This window comes from Cetorhinus maximus, chromosome 1, assembly GCF_964194155.1.
Source record: "Cetorhinus maximus chromosome 1, sCetMax3.hap1.1, whole genome shotgun sequence".
In the NCBI taxonomy this organism is placed as follows: domain Eukaryota; kingdom Metazoa; phylum Chordata; class Chondrichthyes; order Lamniformes; family Cetorhinidae; genus Cetorhinus; species Cetorhinus maximus.
In genome coordinates, this window is record NC_135879.1 from 70,585,563 (window position 1) to 70,602,364 (window position 16,802).

The 16,802-nt window shown below is 41.2% G+C and overlaps 1 protein-coding gene across 2 annotated transcripts in view; it reads left to right on the plus strand.

The window, feature by feature from the left end:
• Nucleotides 1–16,802, plus strand: part of klhl2 (kelch-like family member 2) — a 141,248-nt gene that overhangs the window by 120,851 nt on the left and 3,595 nt on the right. Inside the window, exons 10-14 of one of the 2 annotated variants that reach the window (XM_078542154.1) lie at nucleotides 1,888–2,085; nucleotides 5,328–5,429; nucleotides 8,928–9,056; nucleotides 10,313–10,453; nucleotides 10,554–10,697. In XM_078542154.1, the coding sequence (XP_078398280.1) occupies nucleotides 1,888–2,085; nucleotides 5,328–5,429; nucleotides 8,928–9,056; nucleotides 10,313–10,453; nucleotides 10,554–10,697 (714 nt within the window). The remainder of the gene's footprint in view (nucleotides 1–1,887; nucleotides 2,086–5,327; nucleotides 5,430–8,927; nucleotides 9,057–10,312; nucleotides 10,454–10,553; nucleotides 10,698–16,802) is intronic. The other variant, XM_078542161.1, reaches the window with a different exon arrangement.

Below are 16,802 nucleotides of genomic sequence, written 5' to 3' on the forward strand. Positions count from 1 at the left end.
GTGATGGACATTGAAGTCCCCCACCCAGAGTGCCACGCTCAGTGCTTCCTCCAAGTGGTGTTCAATGTGGAGGAGTACTGATTCATCAGCTGAGGGGGGAATGGTACATGGTAACCAGAAGGAAGTTTCCTTGCCCATGTTTGACCTAATGCTATGAGATTCATGGGGCCCAGAGTCAATGTTGACGACTCCCAGGGCAACTCACTCCTGACTGTATACCACTGTTCTCCCACCTCTGGTGGGTGATTACTGATTATGGGACTTTGCAAGTTGTCTTCCATATTTCTTCCATTGCAAGAGTGACCATGTTTTATAAGTACTTAATTAGCTATAAAGCACTTTTAGGACATCTTGAGGTTGTGAAAGGTATTATATAAATGTAAGTCTTTTTTTCTTGATTTTGGGTAGAAGAAATGAGCCCCTCAGAATTGTGTTAACATATTTGGGTGATGTCTTCACATTAAATGAATGCCCTGGAATAAGACCGTTCAATGATGTCCTCCTTTAGAATATATAGGAAAAATATTGAATCTATCTAATTTTTCAAAAAGTTCTGTGCTGTTAAATGTTGTGGAGAGATTGAGTGGTTCCTGCTTACAATGCAGTAAATTTGGATGCGGGGGAGACATTGCTGAAAACTACAGCTAAGTGAACAAACAGGGGTCAGATCTTGCTGGTGTGTGCACAGTTAGACTATTTCACTCATGCTTCAGCTCAAAATGTCGGCGTTGGAAATGCAAGCTGATAACAGTCAGTGGTATATCTGGGATGTTGGTGAATTACAGGACCGACAGTCTATCTTCTTAACCAATAAGACTTGAGGATTGAGCATGAAGCTGGAATGATGAGAAAAGGAGTAGTGTGAATTAGATTCAAATCGAGTATTACAAAAAGAAATCAAGCAAAGGAAAGAAAGATTGGATTGAGGGAGAGAGAAAAAGGAAAAAGTAAGAAAAAGTTAAATTAAAAAAATTCTAACAACAATTTGCTATCTGTAGGAATGAGATGCCACAGTTTCAATTGTTCCCTTTCTTGGTTGGAGAGGTTGAGTGGCATTACAAGAACATAAATCTCATCATTAAAAAGGAACTATGTGGTTAAGTACCAGCCCTGACTTTTTGCAATGAGTTTATTGGTAATTAATGTGCGAATGCAGCAATTTCTTAACTCTCATTGAAGTGGGTGATGAGCTGCTCTTCTCAGTTGGCTCACAGCGGAGCACTGCAAATTGTCCAGTAATGTGTGACGACTTTCAACTCACGGGTCATCGCTTCCTCACTACAAATTGCTGGATGATTTAAACATTAATAAAAGTGTTGTGTATTAAACTTGCAATTATTTTGCCAACAAATTCGTCCATGCCTATTTGAGAACATTGCAAAGATCACTGTTTAATCAGGAGGCCAGTTACTCTTCCCAAAAAACACCTAGACCTTTGAAAGAAGTAGCCAAGGAGATCTTTTAATGCACCTCCTTGATCTTGAGGCTCTGAGTGTTTGTCAGACTTCCTGTACTTCTGAGGCTTTTTAAATCTGTAATGCAAAATGGTTATTTATACAACTAATACACTTAATGTGAGAGACTAAGGAAGGCAAGTTGTCTCTGCAATTTTAAACTTTGTAAACAAAAGATTACAGAATGAAACGAAGTCCAAGTTGATTTTCCTTTCTAATCCACCCACAGTGTAATCTGAATCAATGTTTTTTCCACAACATAACCAGGTTTCTTTTGTTTGTACAAGTGACAATTAAGAGGATAATTAAATGAAATTGTAGCAATCTGTTTTGATGCAGCCATAGGGCTGTGAAGGGCCTGTTGATTGCTAGAGAGAAGTGCATTTATAATCCAAGAGTTGACTTACATTTTTATCCTTCCTGTTCCCTGCAGGTGTGATGTATATGGGTGGGTTGGTTTATGCTGTTGGAGGTTTTAATGGTTCATTAAGAGTGAGGACAGTTGATTCATATGACCCAGTCAAAGACCAGTGGATGAGCAATGCTAACATGCAGGACAGGCGGAGCACTTTGGGAGCAGCAGTACTGAATGGATTGCTATATGCAGTGGGAGGATTTGACGGAAGTACAGGTATGCCCAAGCTGTGTATGCTGGTCGTCTATGTTGTTACGCAATACATTATTGGGATTGAGATTAGTGTATTCTTAACATTATTTGTAGCTTAAAAGATTATTACGAAAGGCCCTCATTACTTTTTTTTTTGAAGTAAAAATAAAGATTTCTATGCCTATTTCTGTTCAGAAGATTTAACTACACGCTTTGGATGGAATCTTACCAGCGCATGGAAGTGGCTTTGGCAGGGTCGGGTAATTTCAGAAAATATTGCAGTGGAATGTTTCCTCTCCTGTTTCTCATCTACCTGCTGCCCCCAGTGACCTCAGCCGAAAGCACAGCATTAGTTTTCACGCATATGTTAGCGTCACCCAGCTCTTCACCACCACCACCACCACCACCACCACCTCTCTCTTGATGGCAGTACTGTTGCTAAATTGACTGTCTATCGGACATGCAGTACTGGATGAACAGAAATTTCCTTCCAAGTAAATATTGGGTAGACTGAAGCCGTTGTTTTCGTTTTCTGCTCCAAACTCCATTCCCCTACTACCGATTCCATCCTTATCCGTGGCAACAATCTGTGATTCAACCAGCTTGTTTGCAATCTTGGTGTCACATTTGAACCGACGTGATCTTCCAGTCACATCTGATTTTGCCCTTGTCTTGGCGCATCTGCTGCTGAAACCCTCATTCGTAATGTTGTTACCTCTAATAACTATTCCAACACACTCCTGGCCGATCTGCTGTATTCTACCTTCTGTAAACTTGAGATCATCCAAAACTCTGCTGCCTTTGCCTTAATTCACACCAAGTCCCGTACACTAATCACCCTGTGCCCGCTGACCTACATTGGCTCCCGGTCAAGCAACAACTTGAATTCAAAATTCTCATCTTTTTGTTTTCAAATCTCTCCATGGCCTTGTCCTTCCATGGCCTTGCCCCTCCCTATCTTTGTTATCTCCTCCAGCCCCACAACCCCTTGGGCTTTTTATTACATTAAAGGTGCTATATAACTATAAGATGTTGTTGTTTGTGTTCTGGCCTCTGAACAACCTTGCTGGAGGCAGGGTCTGAAAGGCACCAACTACCTGTCTGGCAGTAGCAGGAAGCTAAGAACATAAGGAATAGGAACAGGAGTAGACCATTCGGTCCCTCACGCGTGCACCGCCATTCAATAATATTAAGGCTGATCATCTTGTGTTTTGATTTCCACATTCCCATCTAACCCTGTTAACCTTAGATTCTTGTTAGGCAAAGGAATCAACCTACCTCCGCCTTAAAAATATTCAGTGACCCCGCCTCCACCATCTTCTGAGGCAGAAAGTTCAAAAGTCGCACAACCCTCTGAAAGAAAAAAATTCTTCTCATCTCTGTCCTAAAAGGGTGACCACTAATTTTAAAACAGTGCCCCCTAGTTATGGACTCACCCACAAGAGGAAGCATCCTTTCCATGTCCACCTTGTTAAGGCCATTCAGGATCTTGTGTACTTCAATCAAATTACCCCTCACTCTTCTAAACTCTAGTGGAAACAAGCCCAGTCTGTCTAACCTTTCCTCATAAGACAACCTGCTCATTCCAGGTAACAATTTAGTAAACGATGAGCAAAGAAGTGTCCACTTGGGGGCAAATTGGTGACTTTGGTGAAATCTTACCGGCAGTGGATGGGACCTCTCCTCAAACCCACCCCCACAAGCCAGCAGGTGCCTGGAGGTGGCCTCCTGGCATCAGACTGGGGAGCCAGCAAAGCCTCCCTTAACTCCAGGTGCTGGAGGGCCACAGCTGTGGCAGCAGGCCATCCTGTGGAAGGATTCCCTCTTCACAATGATGGCCTGGGAGTTGTGGTCACACTTCTTTCTGCTGATTTTTGTAGTCTTCAGAGGGTGCCTCCATCTTGAGGTACCCTTCTGGCCTCCCAAGTACAGCGGCAGTGCCCACCTCTCCCGGCTGTTCCGACTGGACCTCTCACCTGCGGAGCCTGCCCATCTGCCAATTAGCAGCCCGCCTCCAGGGGCCCTGTTAATTGGCGGTTGTTAATTGGCTTCCTCCAGGAAGAGTGTGCCGATGGATGGACCTCAGAAGCCATAGGGCAGGATTTTCCCTTTGTCGGGCGCGGCGGGCAGGCCTGGGAATGGCTGCGAGACTAAGGTGGTAAGATTCCGCCCTGTAAAAGCCACTATATTTCTTAACCTGTTTGAGAAGCACTTAGATCATCATGTGACGCTCCCACATTTTTGCGAAGATTTAAAAAAAGGCTCCAATGTATAACGTTGAAACAGAATACTTGCACGAAGTATTATTGGTGCTATTTACTGTTGGTCTAAATAATTCACTGACGTTGCTATGTTTAAAACGCACCCTTAGTAAAGTCTGAAAAGGCTCATTAAAAAGCTTACTTTCCTCTTGTGTGTGTGACTTAATTCTAAATAACTTGCCTGTGTTTTGCAACTTGCTGCTTTTGCTCATCTGAATATAAATTGCTTGGAATAGTTTAATTTTGGGTATGTGAGTAATTTCCAATGAATGTAAAATGATTAAACCTTCTGAAATAGTATAATGATTAGTAATGGGGGTGGGTGTTGTGATTTCACAACATGTACCTGATGTATGTCAGTACCCATTGATAGATCTACTATAGACTAAAGAGCTGGAAAAGACTAGCTCTTGGTGTGGACAGGGGTGGGCGGGTCTGTGGCGGGGATGGGTTAAAAAAAAATACCAGTAAAGGCAAAACATGAGAGCATCATGATTATGCAACAAATCAGAGAAATGGAAATTGGGCAGGAGGTAACCAGAGGTGTGAAATGGTAAAATATACATTTTATAACAGGAAAAGATAAAGGCAGCTAAATAGAAAATAAGGCAGGCTCAGATGGTAAATTTACTTCCCAGTTTAAAACCACAAAAGAGTGGTGAATTAGCTTTCTTCAGTTGGTCTCTGCTTCTGGGCTAGGAAAGAGGAGCTTGGCCTAAGTTTCTGCTAAGTATCCAGTGATGTCCTCGTAGAAAGTGCATCAGTGGAATATCTGTTAAAAGCAGGATTGGGTTTCACTGTGACACCTTCGCGTAGCCTGCTGGTACTCACTTTCTTGGCTTCTGCATGAAGAATAGCCACTTGATGTACTGGAGGGCTGCTGTGTCCCTAGAACTGTAACTCAATGTTCTTCGAAACAAGTGAGAGCAGCAGGTAAATAAAATTAAGAAAAATAAGAGAAATGAAACAAGTGGTGAGTTATAAATATGTTTCTTCATTTTGCAGGTTTATCGTCTGTAGAGGTATACAATGTCAAAGCGAATGAATGGTTTCATGTAGCCGCAATGAACACTAGAAGGAGTAGTGTTGGTGTGGGTGTTGTAGGAGGTGAGTTCTACTGAACCAACTGTACTGTGCTATCAATTCAAAACCTGTCCTACATTTTTTTTTGTCATTCATGGCATGTGGATGTCATAGACAAGGCCAGTTTATTGCCCATCTCTAAACTGCCCTCTCGAAGGTGCAGTCCACGTGGTATAGGTGGTCCCACAGCGCAGTAAGGGAGGGAGTGCCAGGATTTTTACCTAGTGATGATAAAGGAATGGTGATATAGTTTCAAATCAGGATGGTGTGTGGCTTGGAGGGGAACTTGCAAGTGGTGGTGTTCTCATGCGCCTGATGTCCTTGTTCTTCTAGGTGGTAGAGGTCGCGAGTTTGGAAAATGGTGTTGAAGAATTGTCGAGTTGCTGCAGTGCACCTTGTATACGGTGGACACTGCTGCCACTGTGCGTTGGTGGTGGAGGGAATGAATATTTAGGGTTGGGGATGTGGCCCTGATCAAGGGGCTGCTTTGTACTCGATAGTGTTGAGTTTCTTGAGTGTTGTTGGAGTTGCACTCGTCCAGGCAAGTGCGGAGTATTCCATCACACTCCTGACTTGTGCCTTGTAGATGGTGGACAGGCTTTGGGGAATCAGGAAGCGAGTTACTTGCTGCAGAATTCCTAGCCTCTGACCTGCTCTTGTAGCCACAGTATTTATATAGCTAATCCAGTTCAGTTTCTGGTCAACAGTAACCCCCAGGATGTTGATAGTGAGGAATTCAGTGATGGTGATGCCATTGAATGCTAAAGGTAGATGGCTGGATTCACTCTTGTAGATGGTCATTGCCTGGCACTTGCGTGGCGCAAATGTTACTTGTCACTTTTCAGGCCAAGCCTCAATGTTGTCCAGGTCTTGCTGCATTTGGACATGGACTGCTTCAGTATCTGAGGAGCAGCGAATGGTGCTGAACATTGTGCAATCATCAGTGAACATCCCCACTTATGACCTCATGACGGAGGGAAGGTCATTGATGAAGTAACTGAAGATGGTTAGGTCCAGGACACTACCCTGAGGGACCCCTGCAGTGATATTCTGGGGCTGAGATTATTAGCCTCCAACAACAACAACCATCTTCCATTGTGCTAGATATGCCTCCAACCAGCAGAGAATTTTCTCTCTGATTCCCATTGACTTCAGTTTTGCTAGGGCTCCTTGATGCCACATTCAGTCAAAAGCTGATTTGATGTCAAGGGCAGTGACTTTCACGTCACTTCTGGAATTGTGCTCTTTTGTCCATGTTTGGACCAAAGCTGTAATGAGGTCAGGAGCCAAGTAGCCCTAGCAGAATCCAAATTAAGCATCAGTGAGCACGTTTTTGCTGAGTAAATGTTATTTGACAACACTGTTGACAACATTACTTTGCTGACTGAGAGTATGCTGATGGGGTGGTAATTGGCTGGGACTGGATTTGTCCTTTCTTGCGGTCAGGGTGTACCTGGGCAATTTTCCATATTGTTGGGTAGATGCAATGTTGTAGCTGTACTGGAACAGCTTAGTTAAGCACAGCTGTTTCTGGAGCACAATTCTTCTGTACCACTGCCAAGATGTTGTCAGGCCCCATAGACTTTGATGCATCCAGTGCGTCAGCTGTTTCTTGATAATATATGGAATGATTCGAATTGGCTGAAGACTGGTATTTGTGATAGTAGGGCCCTTAGGAGTAGGCTGTGGTGGATCATCCATTCAACACTTCAGCTGTTTCATGTTTTGTCAATTTAAATTAATACAGAGTAATGATTATTCGTTTGGTAGTACAGACTTGAGTATTGCTGAAAAAAGAGACATTTTCTGTCAAAGCTTTTTGTCTTGCACTCATCTGGACAATTTGCAAGAAAATACCAGTGTCAGGGGAAACAATGTATTTATACTGCCAATCAATTGCACAATCAACTGGTGCATTCCCCATGGCAACACTTCTACCAATCAGAGTCCACTTGCCAACCAATCAGCACTCTTTTCTCGTGCAGCATAAATATGTCGCTTCCCCTGACATTGGTATTTTCTCGCAAATTGTTCTGATGAGTGCAACACGAAAAGTTTCGACAAAAAATGTCTTTTTTCTTTCAGCAATACTGAAGTAATAATGATTATTATTATTAGAAGACAGTAAATTGATGTTCCGATGTTTTTATAAATCAACGAGATTATGTATTATAGTCTTTGACTCCCAATTATAAAAAACATACAAAATACTGGAACCAGGTAGCTATACTGTGATGTGTTTCTTATAAATGTTTAAGCTTTACAAATCCCACTGCAACTTAATTGTTCACCCCGAGGCTGAACCACAAATGGTTGGTAATTTCTGTCAAGCGAGTGCTGTTTAATTTACTAGCATGGTTAGTGAACTGCAATGTTGGAATTTGTCACTATAATTGGACTTTCGCTTCTATTCTGTTCTTCTACAGTATGAGCAGGAATTATGTACTACGTTTCCTGTCACAGCTGAAATAGGCTACAAGGAATCATGACCTCTTAGTGACATGACTGGCTCGTGGTGGCATTCTGAAAAAGAGGAGATATCTTTTCAGCCGCCAAGTGAACAGTCTCATAAACTCTTAAACTATTTGCCAATGTTGTCAGTGCTAATTTGTGTTTTTTTTAAAGTTATGTTTGTTTAAATTCTCAGCCCCTAGTAGTGCATAATATACTGCTTGTCCATAGCCAGTGAAGTCAAAAATATTTTAATTATATGGCATGAGGCAGAAGACTTCTGTGGCAAACAATTTTATTCAGGTTTTGAGCATTTATTTTCTCCCCTGTCTCTGCCCATTCCCAAAGCCATCTACTGCTTGTGGTACAGCTGTACACTCATTGAGCACCTCTGACATCTCGTTGTGGAGTGCCATTCTTTCTGTGTGAACCTTGCTACTGAGTGTTCACAGGCTATTGAATGAGGGCAGTCTATATTTGGTCTCCCCAGTGTAGTGGTGACTGCGTTTTGAGCAGCGAATATAGTAGACTAAATTGAAAGAAGCACAAGTAAATTGCTGCTTTGCCTGGAAGGAGCGTTTGGGGACTTGGACAGTGAGGAACTCCACATGTCACTACTTTCAGCAAGCATAACTGAATAGCAACCCAGAGTGGGAACTCTGAACAGTCTTTCTTCAATTTAGACTGCCACCTTGACTGGGGATTAGCTAGCTCAGCACAGAGTTTGGGATTGAGATTGAGCCCATTCTCTTCCTAATCTGTCAGTCTCAGGTACTCACTGCCTTAATAAACTGAATGACTTGGGGCAAAAGTCAAATATGGAGCTTTAATAAGGGTATATAATCTCTCTCTCCTACAAAGTGGCTAATTTGTCAAAATGTAATACTAAATGACATCTATGAATATTTAAATCTTTGAAGATAATCCTCAGTACCACCCAAAAAGAGAACCTATGAACCTTGTATTTCCCACTATGGTGTGCAGAGCAGACCTGTCTATCAGGTATTTACAAAAACTCTTGTAAATTGAAACTGTCCTTTATCCCCATTTTTTTTTGTATGTTTTTGCTAGGTGTGCTGTATGCTGTAGGTGGCTATGATGGAGCATCTCGACAATGTCTTAGCTCTGTAGAGGCCTACAACTCGGTCAAAAATGAATGGACCTACATTGCTGAAATGAGCACGCGTCGCAGTGGAGCAGGTGGGAAATTGGAAAATACAAGCTACGATTGAGGAGGAAAAATTTACAGGCTGTGGGGAAAGAATAGTAGAATGGTTCTAATTAAATAGCTGTCTCAAAGATCATGCATGTGATGGACTAAATGGCCTTCCTCTGTGCTGTATTATCCAATGATTCTATGAAAAGCAGTAACAGGCCTGATTATTGATGATTACCTTATAGAACAGATAAATTAAAACAGCATCTTAGCATTCATTAATTTCTGAATTATCTGCAAATAATCATGGGGTAAGATTTCCTCTGTGCTATTTCTAATATTGTAAAATTCATTCATAAACACAGAATTTTTGGTATAGACATTACACAGGAAATGTTTTTAATGGCTTTTTAAAAAAAATTGATATATTCCAAAAAGAAGGGTTGTACTTAATATTTTTTCTAAGATTTATTTATCTTTAAATGCAGTTGTAGTTTCAGAGCAATACTGAAAGGGAATGCTACACAGTCAGAGGTGCCATATTTCAGATGAGACTTTAAACTGTGGCCACATCTACCCTCTGTAAATGATCCCACAGCACTATTTAAAGAAGAGCTGGAGAGTTCTCCTTGTGTCCTGGCCAATATTCATTCCTCAACCAACATCACTATAACATATTGTTTGCTCATTTTTCTCATTGCTGTTTGCAAGGCCTTTCTGTCTGCAAAATGGGTCTGACAATTCCCTGGATAAAACACTTTTACTGGTTTTGAGATGTTCTGATATCAGGAAAGTTGGCCACTTTTGTCATGTGCATCCAGTATTCCAAATAAATGACATGGGGATTGAATTTTATTTCCAGTGCAATGTATCTGAAGTTGCTGCTTGTGCCCTCTAAATAGCAGCTTTCACTTTGACTTTTATTCTGTAATATAATACTGTCCCATCTTTGTAATGGTTGAAAATGTTATTCAGCAAAGGGAAAGCCAAATTTATTACTGCAGCCAAATTCACTTGTGTTTTTTATTCTATATGATTAAAATTAGCTTAAAATGTAGTGGTGGCTGAAGCAGTCATAACAATGTTCTTCTCATTCCCTGCCTCTGCCCTTCACCCCCCCACCCCCCTCGACTCTGGCCCAATTCAAGCATCAAGAAAAACTGATTTATTCAGGAAGGTAATAGTGGATTATGTAGGGAATATCGTCTTAAACCCATTGTGGAATCTCCTTAGCTTCAAGATAGGAGACCCATATTTTTAAGCAATCAAAGGTAATTGGATCTTGTTTGCGTTGTTGCAGGTGTTGGAGTTCTAAATGGTTTACTCTATGCAGTTGGAGGTCATGATGGCCCACTGGTGAGGAAAAGTGTGGAAATGTATGATGCCTCTGTAAATACCTGGAAGCAGGTTGCAGACATGAATATGTGCAGAAGGAATGCAGGTTGTATTGGCTAAGCAAAAGTCTTGTTTCTTTTAATTTTTGGTTATGAACAAGGCACAGGAAAAAAACTAACCTATTTCTCTGCCCCCATCCCTGACAGGTGTCTGTGCTGTAAATGGTCTGCTGTATGTAGCTGGTGGAGATGATGGCTCCTGTAACCTTGCATCTGTGGAATATTACAACCCAGCATTAGATAAATGGATACTTCTACCACAGTGTATGAGCACAGGAAGAAGTTACGCAGGTCAAAAAAAAATTATTTGCTTGCTTTTCTTTCACAATATGTGTATATCCATGTTTACAACACTCCATTAGTGTTATTTTACAGACCACCTTGGAAGGTTCTTCCTGTGAATTGATCTGGCGTGGCCTACCTGCTATATTTGTGTCCAAGCTCTCCCTCTGCTGGTTTATTGGGATATTGCATCTTTCAGCCTTGGCGTATAGCACCAAAAGAATTAGCTTTACAAATTGTTTTTCATTTCGTATTTTGTTTTTTTGCCCATGTTTTTCTGGTTGATGAAAGATCCTGATAATTCACTGAAGGTCTAAACAGCTGAAGTTGAGAAATATGAATTTTCATCATAAAACAAAGGCATTATCATCAGACTTTAAAATGCATATTTATACATAAACTTATGACATTGCTCATTTCGACACTTCTGCAAATTGAGGAGTTGTAGGATTGATACCTTCATTATCCTCCACTGCAGGAGTAAGGGTGGACAAAACACTGCAGTGACCTTTGCAACTGTCTTGGGACAACATGGTTATGATTAATTACTCTGATCTTTGATTTATTTCCTGCTCTCTTGGGGAGCTTGTAGCTCTTAGTTCTTCAAAGTAGCTTAAGGCTCAATTCAGAAATAAGCACAGTAGGCCTACATTGCACTCCATGGCCCAGAGTATTGAGGGATATTGTTTATGATCTTCATAGACATTGATAACTTTTAAAAAGATTTGAACTTCCACTGCCCCACTGAACTTATTTCTTCCAATCTTGACTCTTTTCCCCCACCCCCACCCTTTTCCAGTGTCTTCCCACCTACATTTATGGTTCTTCTGACGCCCTACCTCATTTCAACAATTTGCAGTTTCCTGGTCTGAAGGCCCTCTGCTTCTTCCTTGAATGGAGGCCCAAACAACCCCCATCCACCACCACCCTCCTCCTGGCTGAACTTTGTTCTCTCATTGAACAATTTCTGCTTTAACTTGTCTCATTTCCTCCAAATAAAAGTTGTGGCTATGGGTACCAGCATGGGCCCTAGTTATGCCTGTCTTTTTGTGGCTTATGTGGAACATTCCTTGTTCCAGTCCTACATGGGCCCCGCCCACAACTCTTTTTCTGGTACATTGATGACTGTATTGGTGCCGCTTCCCGCTCTTGTCCGCAACTGGAAAAAATTAATCAGTTTTGCTTCCAATTTCCACCCTTCTCTCACCTTCACATGGTCCATCTCCCACACTTCTTTTTCCGATTAGGCACTTCACAGCTTCCTGGACTCAACATTGAATTCAATAACTTCAGACCATCAAATCTGTCATCTGTTTTGAATCTTTTTTCCCACGTGCCAGTTTGAGTTTGGTTTTCATGTTTTTTCTTTCAAACAGAGCTGACCTTTGTTCTGCTATTAACACCTACTCTGGATCAATGCTTTGTTTCTTTACTACAGCCATTACCACACTCCCTTTGCTTCTTGTTCCATGATATCTTTGGTATTTAATCTCCCCGTCCTCTTACGTATCCCTGACATTCCCTTTTGTTCCACCTGCCCACCCCTGTACTTTCTCAACAGCATAAAACAAATCACATTTCTTACCCCTCTTCAGTTCTGAAGAAGTCACGTTTGACTCAAAACGTTAACTCTGTTTCTCTCTCCGCAGGTGCTGCCGGACCTGCTTTTTTAGCACTTCCTGTTTTTATTTGACCTCCAGCATCTGCAGTATTTTGCTTTTTATTTGAACTTCCAGTGACTGATCATAAGGGTCACATGACAACTTTTTCAAGTTTTAAGAATTTTACATTAACAAATGCACTAAAAGCAACATCATTAAATATAATTCAGTAGCCAATTTATAATCTAAACTATAAAAAAGAAATTCCCCATTTAGCTTTTAAGACAACTAAAAATCTCCTGCTGCAGTTATACTTTACGCTGACCCTTAAGTGGATATTTCATTCTCCAGAACCAGTCCAAAGTTATTCTTGGCTCCCAATGGCTATCTTCCTTTTTTCCTTTCGCACTTGGATAACTTTTAATTCTAGAACTGAATTTCACTGTGTGGTTTAACTCTTTTGGAGTCCTCCCTCTAGCCCAAGTTAGGCTAATCTTCCAGCCTCCTTTAATTACACACATTCTGTCTCTTCAATCTGAGCACAAACTCCCAGCCATGGGGCAGAATTTTGCCGTTGGCGAGCAGGGGGTGGGGCCTGCTCACCGACGTGTAAAATGACCCGGGATGACGTTGGGCAGAACCCCCGATGTCACCCCGCCCCATTTAAATTTTCAGGAAGGCAGGGGTGCAGCAAAATCAGCTGCGCGCCCACTGACCTGTCAATGGCCACTTGAGGCCATTGACAGGATCAATTAACCAATTAAAGGACCTGCCCATCCAACCTTAAGGTTGGCGGGTCGGCCAGGAGCCCCGACGGCAAATAGAGAAAACATGAAACCTCATCCAGCGGCGGGATGAAGTTTCATGTAGGGTTTTAAAAATTGTAATAAAGCTGTTCTGTAAATTATGAACATGTCCCAACTCATGTGACATTGTCACATGAGGGGACATGTAAGGGAATTTTTTTTTTCTATTTTTAATATTTTTAAAAGTCCAGGCGATCTCCCTGAGGCAGCACTTAGCCTCTGGGAGATGTGCACTCTTTCGTGCGCATGCGTGAAAGAGCGCACTCTCGATTCTAGGGATTCCCCCCTGCCTGCACAGGGAGCGAATGCCCGCCCACGTAAAATGGCGGTGCGGCCCCGATCACTGGCGGCGATCGGCTCCGCGCCCGCCCGCGATTGGGTCAGGCCCGCCCGACAGGCAGAAAATTCTGCGCATGGTCTGCATGGTGACTGATGGAGGCAGCATTTTTTCTGCTTTAGCGCAGGACTGGCTGTCGCTATCCCCCTGCTGTCTTTTTCTCTCTCCCTGATTCTTGCAGACTGATTTGTATCAGTGAGTTTCAGAGATATCTTAGAAAACCTGCAACCCGTTACTACTGTGGCTTTCTATTGCCTTTTCCCCTCTGAGCTCATCCCCATGGCAATGTGAATCACATGGGCCTCGTATCCAGATAAAAAGGCTAATTAGTTATCCTATGGGTCCCCAAATCCATTTTATCTTGGAATTAAACAGACAATTTAAAGTATAATCTTTTATAAAGCATGACATTCTTAATACTCCCCATGAGACTTGGAGATTAACAGGTATACCCACAATCAGCACAACCACTCTTGCTGTTGTCTACCAGTGTGACCATCTTGCACCTTCTTCCCAGTAACTCACCCTGGTCCCCTTGCCTCCATAGCAACCAAGTCACCTAGGCTTGTTGGACAGAATTTGAAGCAGGTCACATAATCCCATCACTCCATTTCCACTACTCCATTTTACCTTAAAGAGACAGTCAACCATAACAATCATATAAACTTCATATTTGTAAAAATTAAAATTTTGAGGGAAAATCAGCCTTTGAAACTCCCAAAGTACAGCATCATGCCCTTTTTTAACATAGAAAGGTAAGGACCTGTGTCTTCACTTATGGATAATAACCTTGCAAAGATTCTAGTTTTTGCAATTTTCCACAAATGCTTGCCTTGAACAATAAAAATAATTATTTATTAAAAAAATAAACACAGAAACAACAGGTCAAGCAGCAACTACAGAGAGAAAGTGTTAACATTTCAGGCTGATGAGCTTTCAACAGAACTGGATTATTTACCCTCCAAGATTTTATTTACTTCATTCTACATTTTATGTCTTTCATAACTGTTTTACAAATGCACTTTTTTTTAACCAAACTGATTATACTTGACCTGTAAAGAGGAAATAAATCAGAATAGAGGTGAAAAATTATTAGTGGCTTCTTAATAATTATTGATCATGTTTTTGAAACCTCACATGCTACAACTCAGATTTTCATCTTATTTCTCTTATACCTCTTTCAAGCAAGTGGTCCATCTTCAATCTGAAAAATAACTCGAGAGACAACCTTGGTGGAGATAAAGGGATAGGATCATATTCTGTTTCACTTTTAAATATGCCATTGGTACTTATAGTACAAATCTTAAATAGAGTTGATAAGCATCTGACAAGATTTGTGCTGCCACTTTAATATTCACAAGGACTGTGCTTGCTCACCACTGGGACAACCTGTAAGTTCCCCTGTTGATCTAGCCTGATGATCTACATCCTAGGGCACTAAAAGGAGGTGGCCATGGAAATAGTGGATATGTTGGTTGTCATTTTCCAAAATTCTGTAGATTCTGGAACAGTCCCGGCAGATTGAAGGGTGGCAAATGTAACCCCACAATTTTTTAAAAAGGAGGGAGGAGAAAAGTGAATTACAGACTGGTTAGCCTAACATCAATAGTAGGGAAAACGTTAGAGCCTATTATAAAGGATGTGATAACAGAACACTTAGAAAATATCAACGGATTGGACAAAGTCAATATGGATTTATGAACGGGAAATCATGTTTGACAAACCTCCTGGAGTTTTTTGAGGATGTAACCAGAATAGACAAGGGAGAACCAGTGGATGTGGTATATTTGGATTTTCAGAAAGCTTTTGATAAAGTCCCACATAAGAGGTTAATGTGCAAAATTAAAGCACATGGGATTGGGGCCAACATATTGGCATGGCTTGATAATTGGTTAGCAGATAGGAAACGGAGAGTAGGAATAAATGGGTCTTTTTCGGAATGGCAGGTAGTGACTAATGGGGTACCGCAGGGGTCAGCGCTTGGGCCCCAGCTATTCACAATGTATATCAATGATTTGGATGAAGGAACCAAATGTAATATTTTTAAGTTTGTTGACGACACAAAACTTGGTGGGAATGTGTGTGGTGAGGAGGATGTTAAGAGGCTTCAAGGCAATTTAGACAAGTTGAGTGAGTGGGCAAATACATGACAAGATGCAGTATAACTTGGATAAGTGTGAAGTTTTCCACTTTGGTAGGAAAAACAATGGCAGAGTGTTACGACACAGCAGATGATGTATATCAGGCGGATGAGATCCTCGAGGGAAACTTGATTGCGCTATTGCAACGGTTTTGCAATTTGTATTTACTCCAAGATGTGTGCCCTGAATTCAGTAGTAACAAGTCCACCAAGACTTCAGAGATTTTTTGTAAAAAACTAAATTAAATATTTATTAACAAAAGAAAAGTTTTCAAGCACGTACTTAGGTCTACAAATTACTACTATAATAGCTCCTAAAACTCCTAATTAACCTGGCTTCCAGTTACACCCACGTTAAGGCAGCAGTAAAAAAACAAATAGATTTTAAACAGATCCAGGCAAGTCAACACAATATCCTGGATAGTAGAATTCAAAGTGGCTTTTCCCAGCTTCAGTTTCTGTAGACAGCAGGCTTAAGGCACAAACACTGGAGACTTCTCACACTTCTGTTAGATCTTACAATTCCTTCCTCCTGATTCATAGCCTCATTCTCCTTAATACATGTTTCTCCCTTTAATGTGTAAATTCCATTGCCCATATGTCTCTGGAAGGTTACCTTTCTCATAATATAAATCTTTTCATGTTGCCACTATAATGTCGATAATCCTTGAGAAAAATAAACACATTCCTTAACTTGCTTGTCTGTCTATTTGTAAACAGATTGAGATCCCTTTGAAAACCAAATCCTTTTTTTTATCTAAAAAGGGCAAATTCCCTTTACACCTTTACATGTTAAGGCCCCAATTATGTTTACTCATTAACATATTAAAGACACTTCTACACCACCCTTTGATAACTTCAACCTGCAGTCTGCTTGGCTACAAGCTGTAATTAAATCACACACCAAGACAGACAACACAACACCCCATGAACCTTCTTTACACTAAACCAGAAAAATAATATGAAAATTATTATACTTTTGTAACAGTATTATTTAAATAGTGATAGATTGGGAAATATTGATGTACAAAGAGACCTGGGTGTCCTTGCACATCAATCACTGAAAGGAAGCTTGCATGTGCAGCAAGCAGTTAAGAAGGCAAATGGTATGTTGGGCTTCATTGCGAAAGGACTTGAGTACAGGAGCAAGGCTGTCTTACTGCAGCTATACAGGGCCTTGGTGAGACCACAACTGGAGTATTGTGTGGAGCTCTGGTCTCCTTAGCTAAA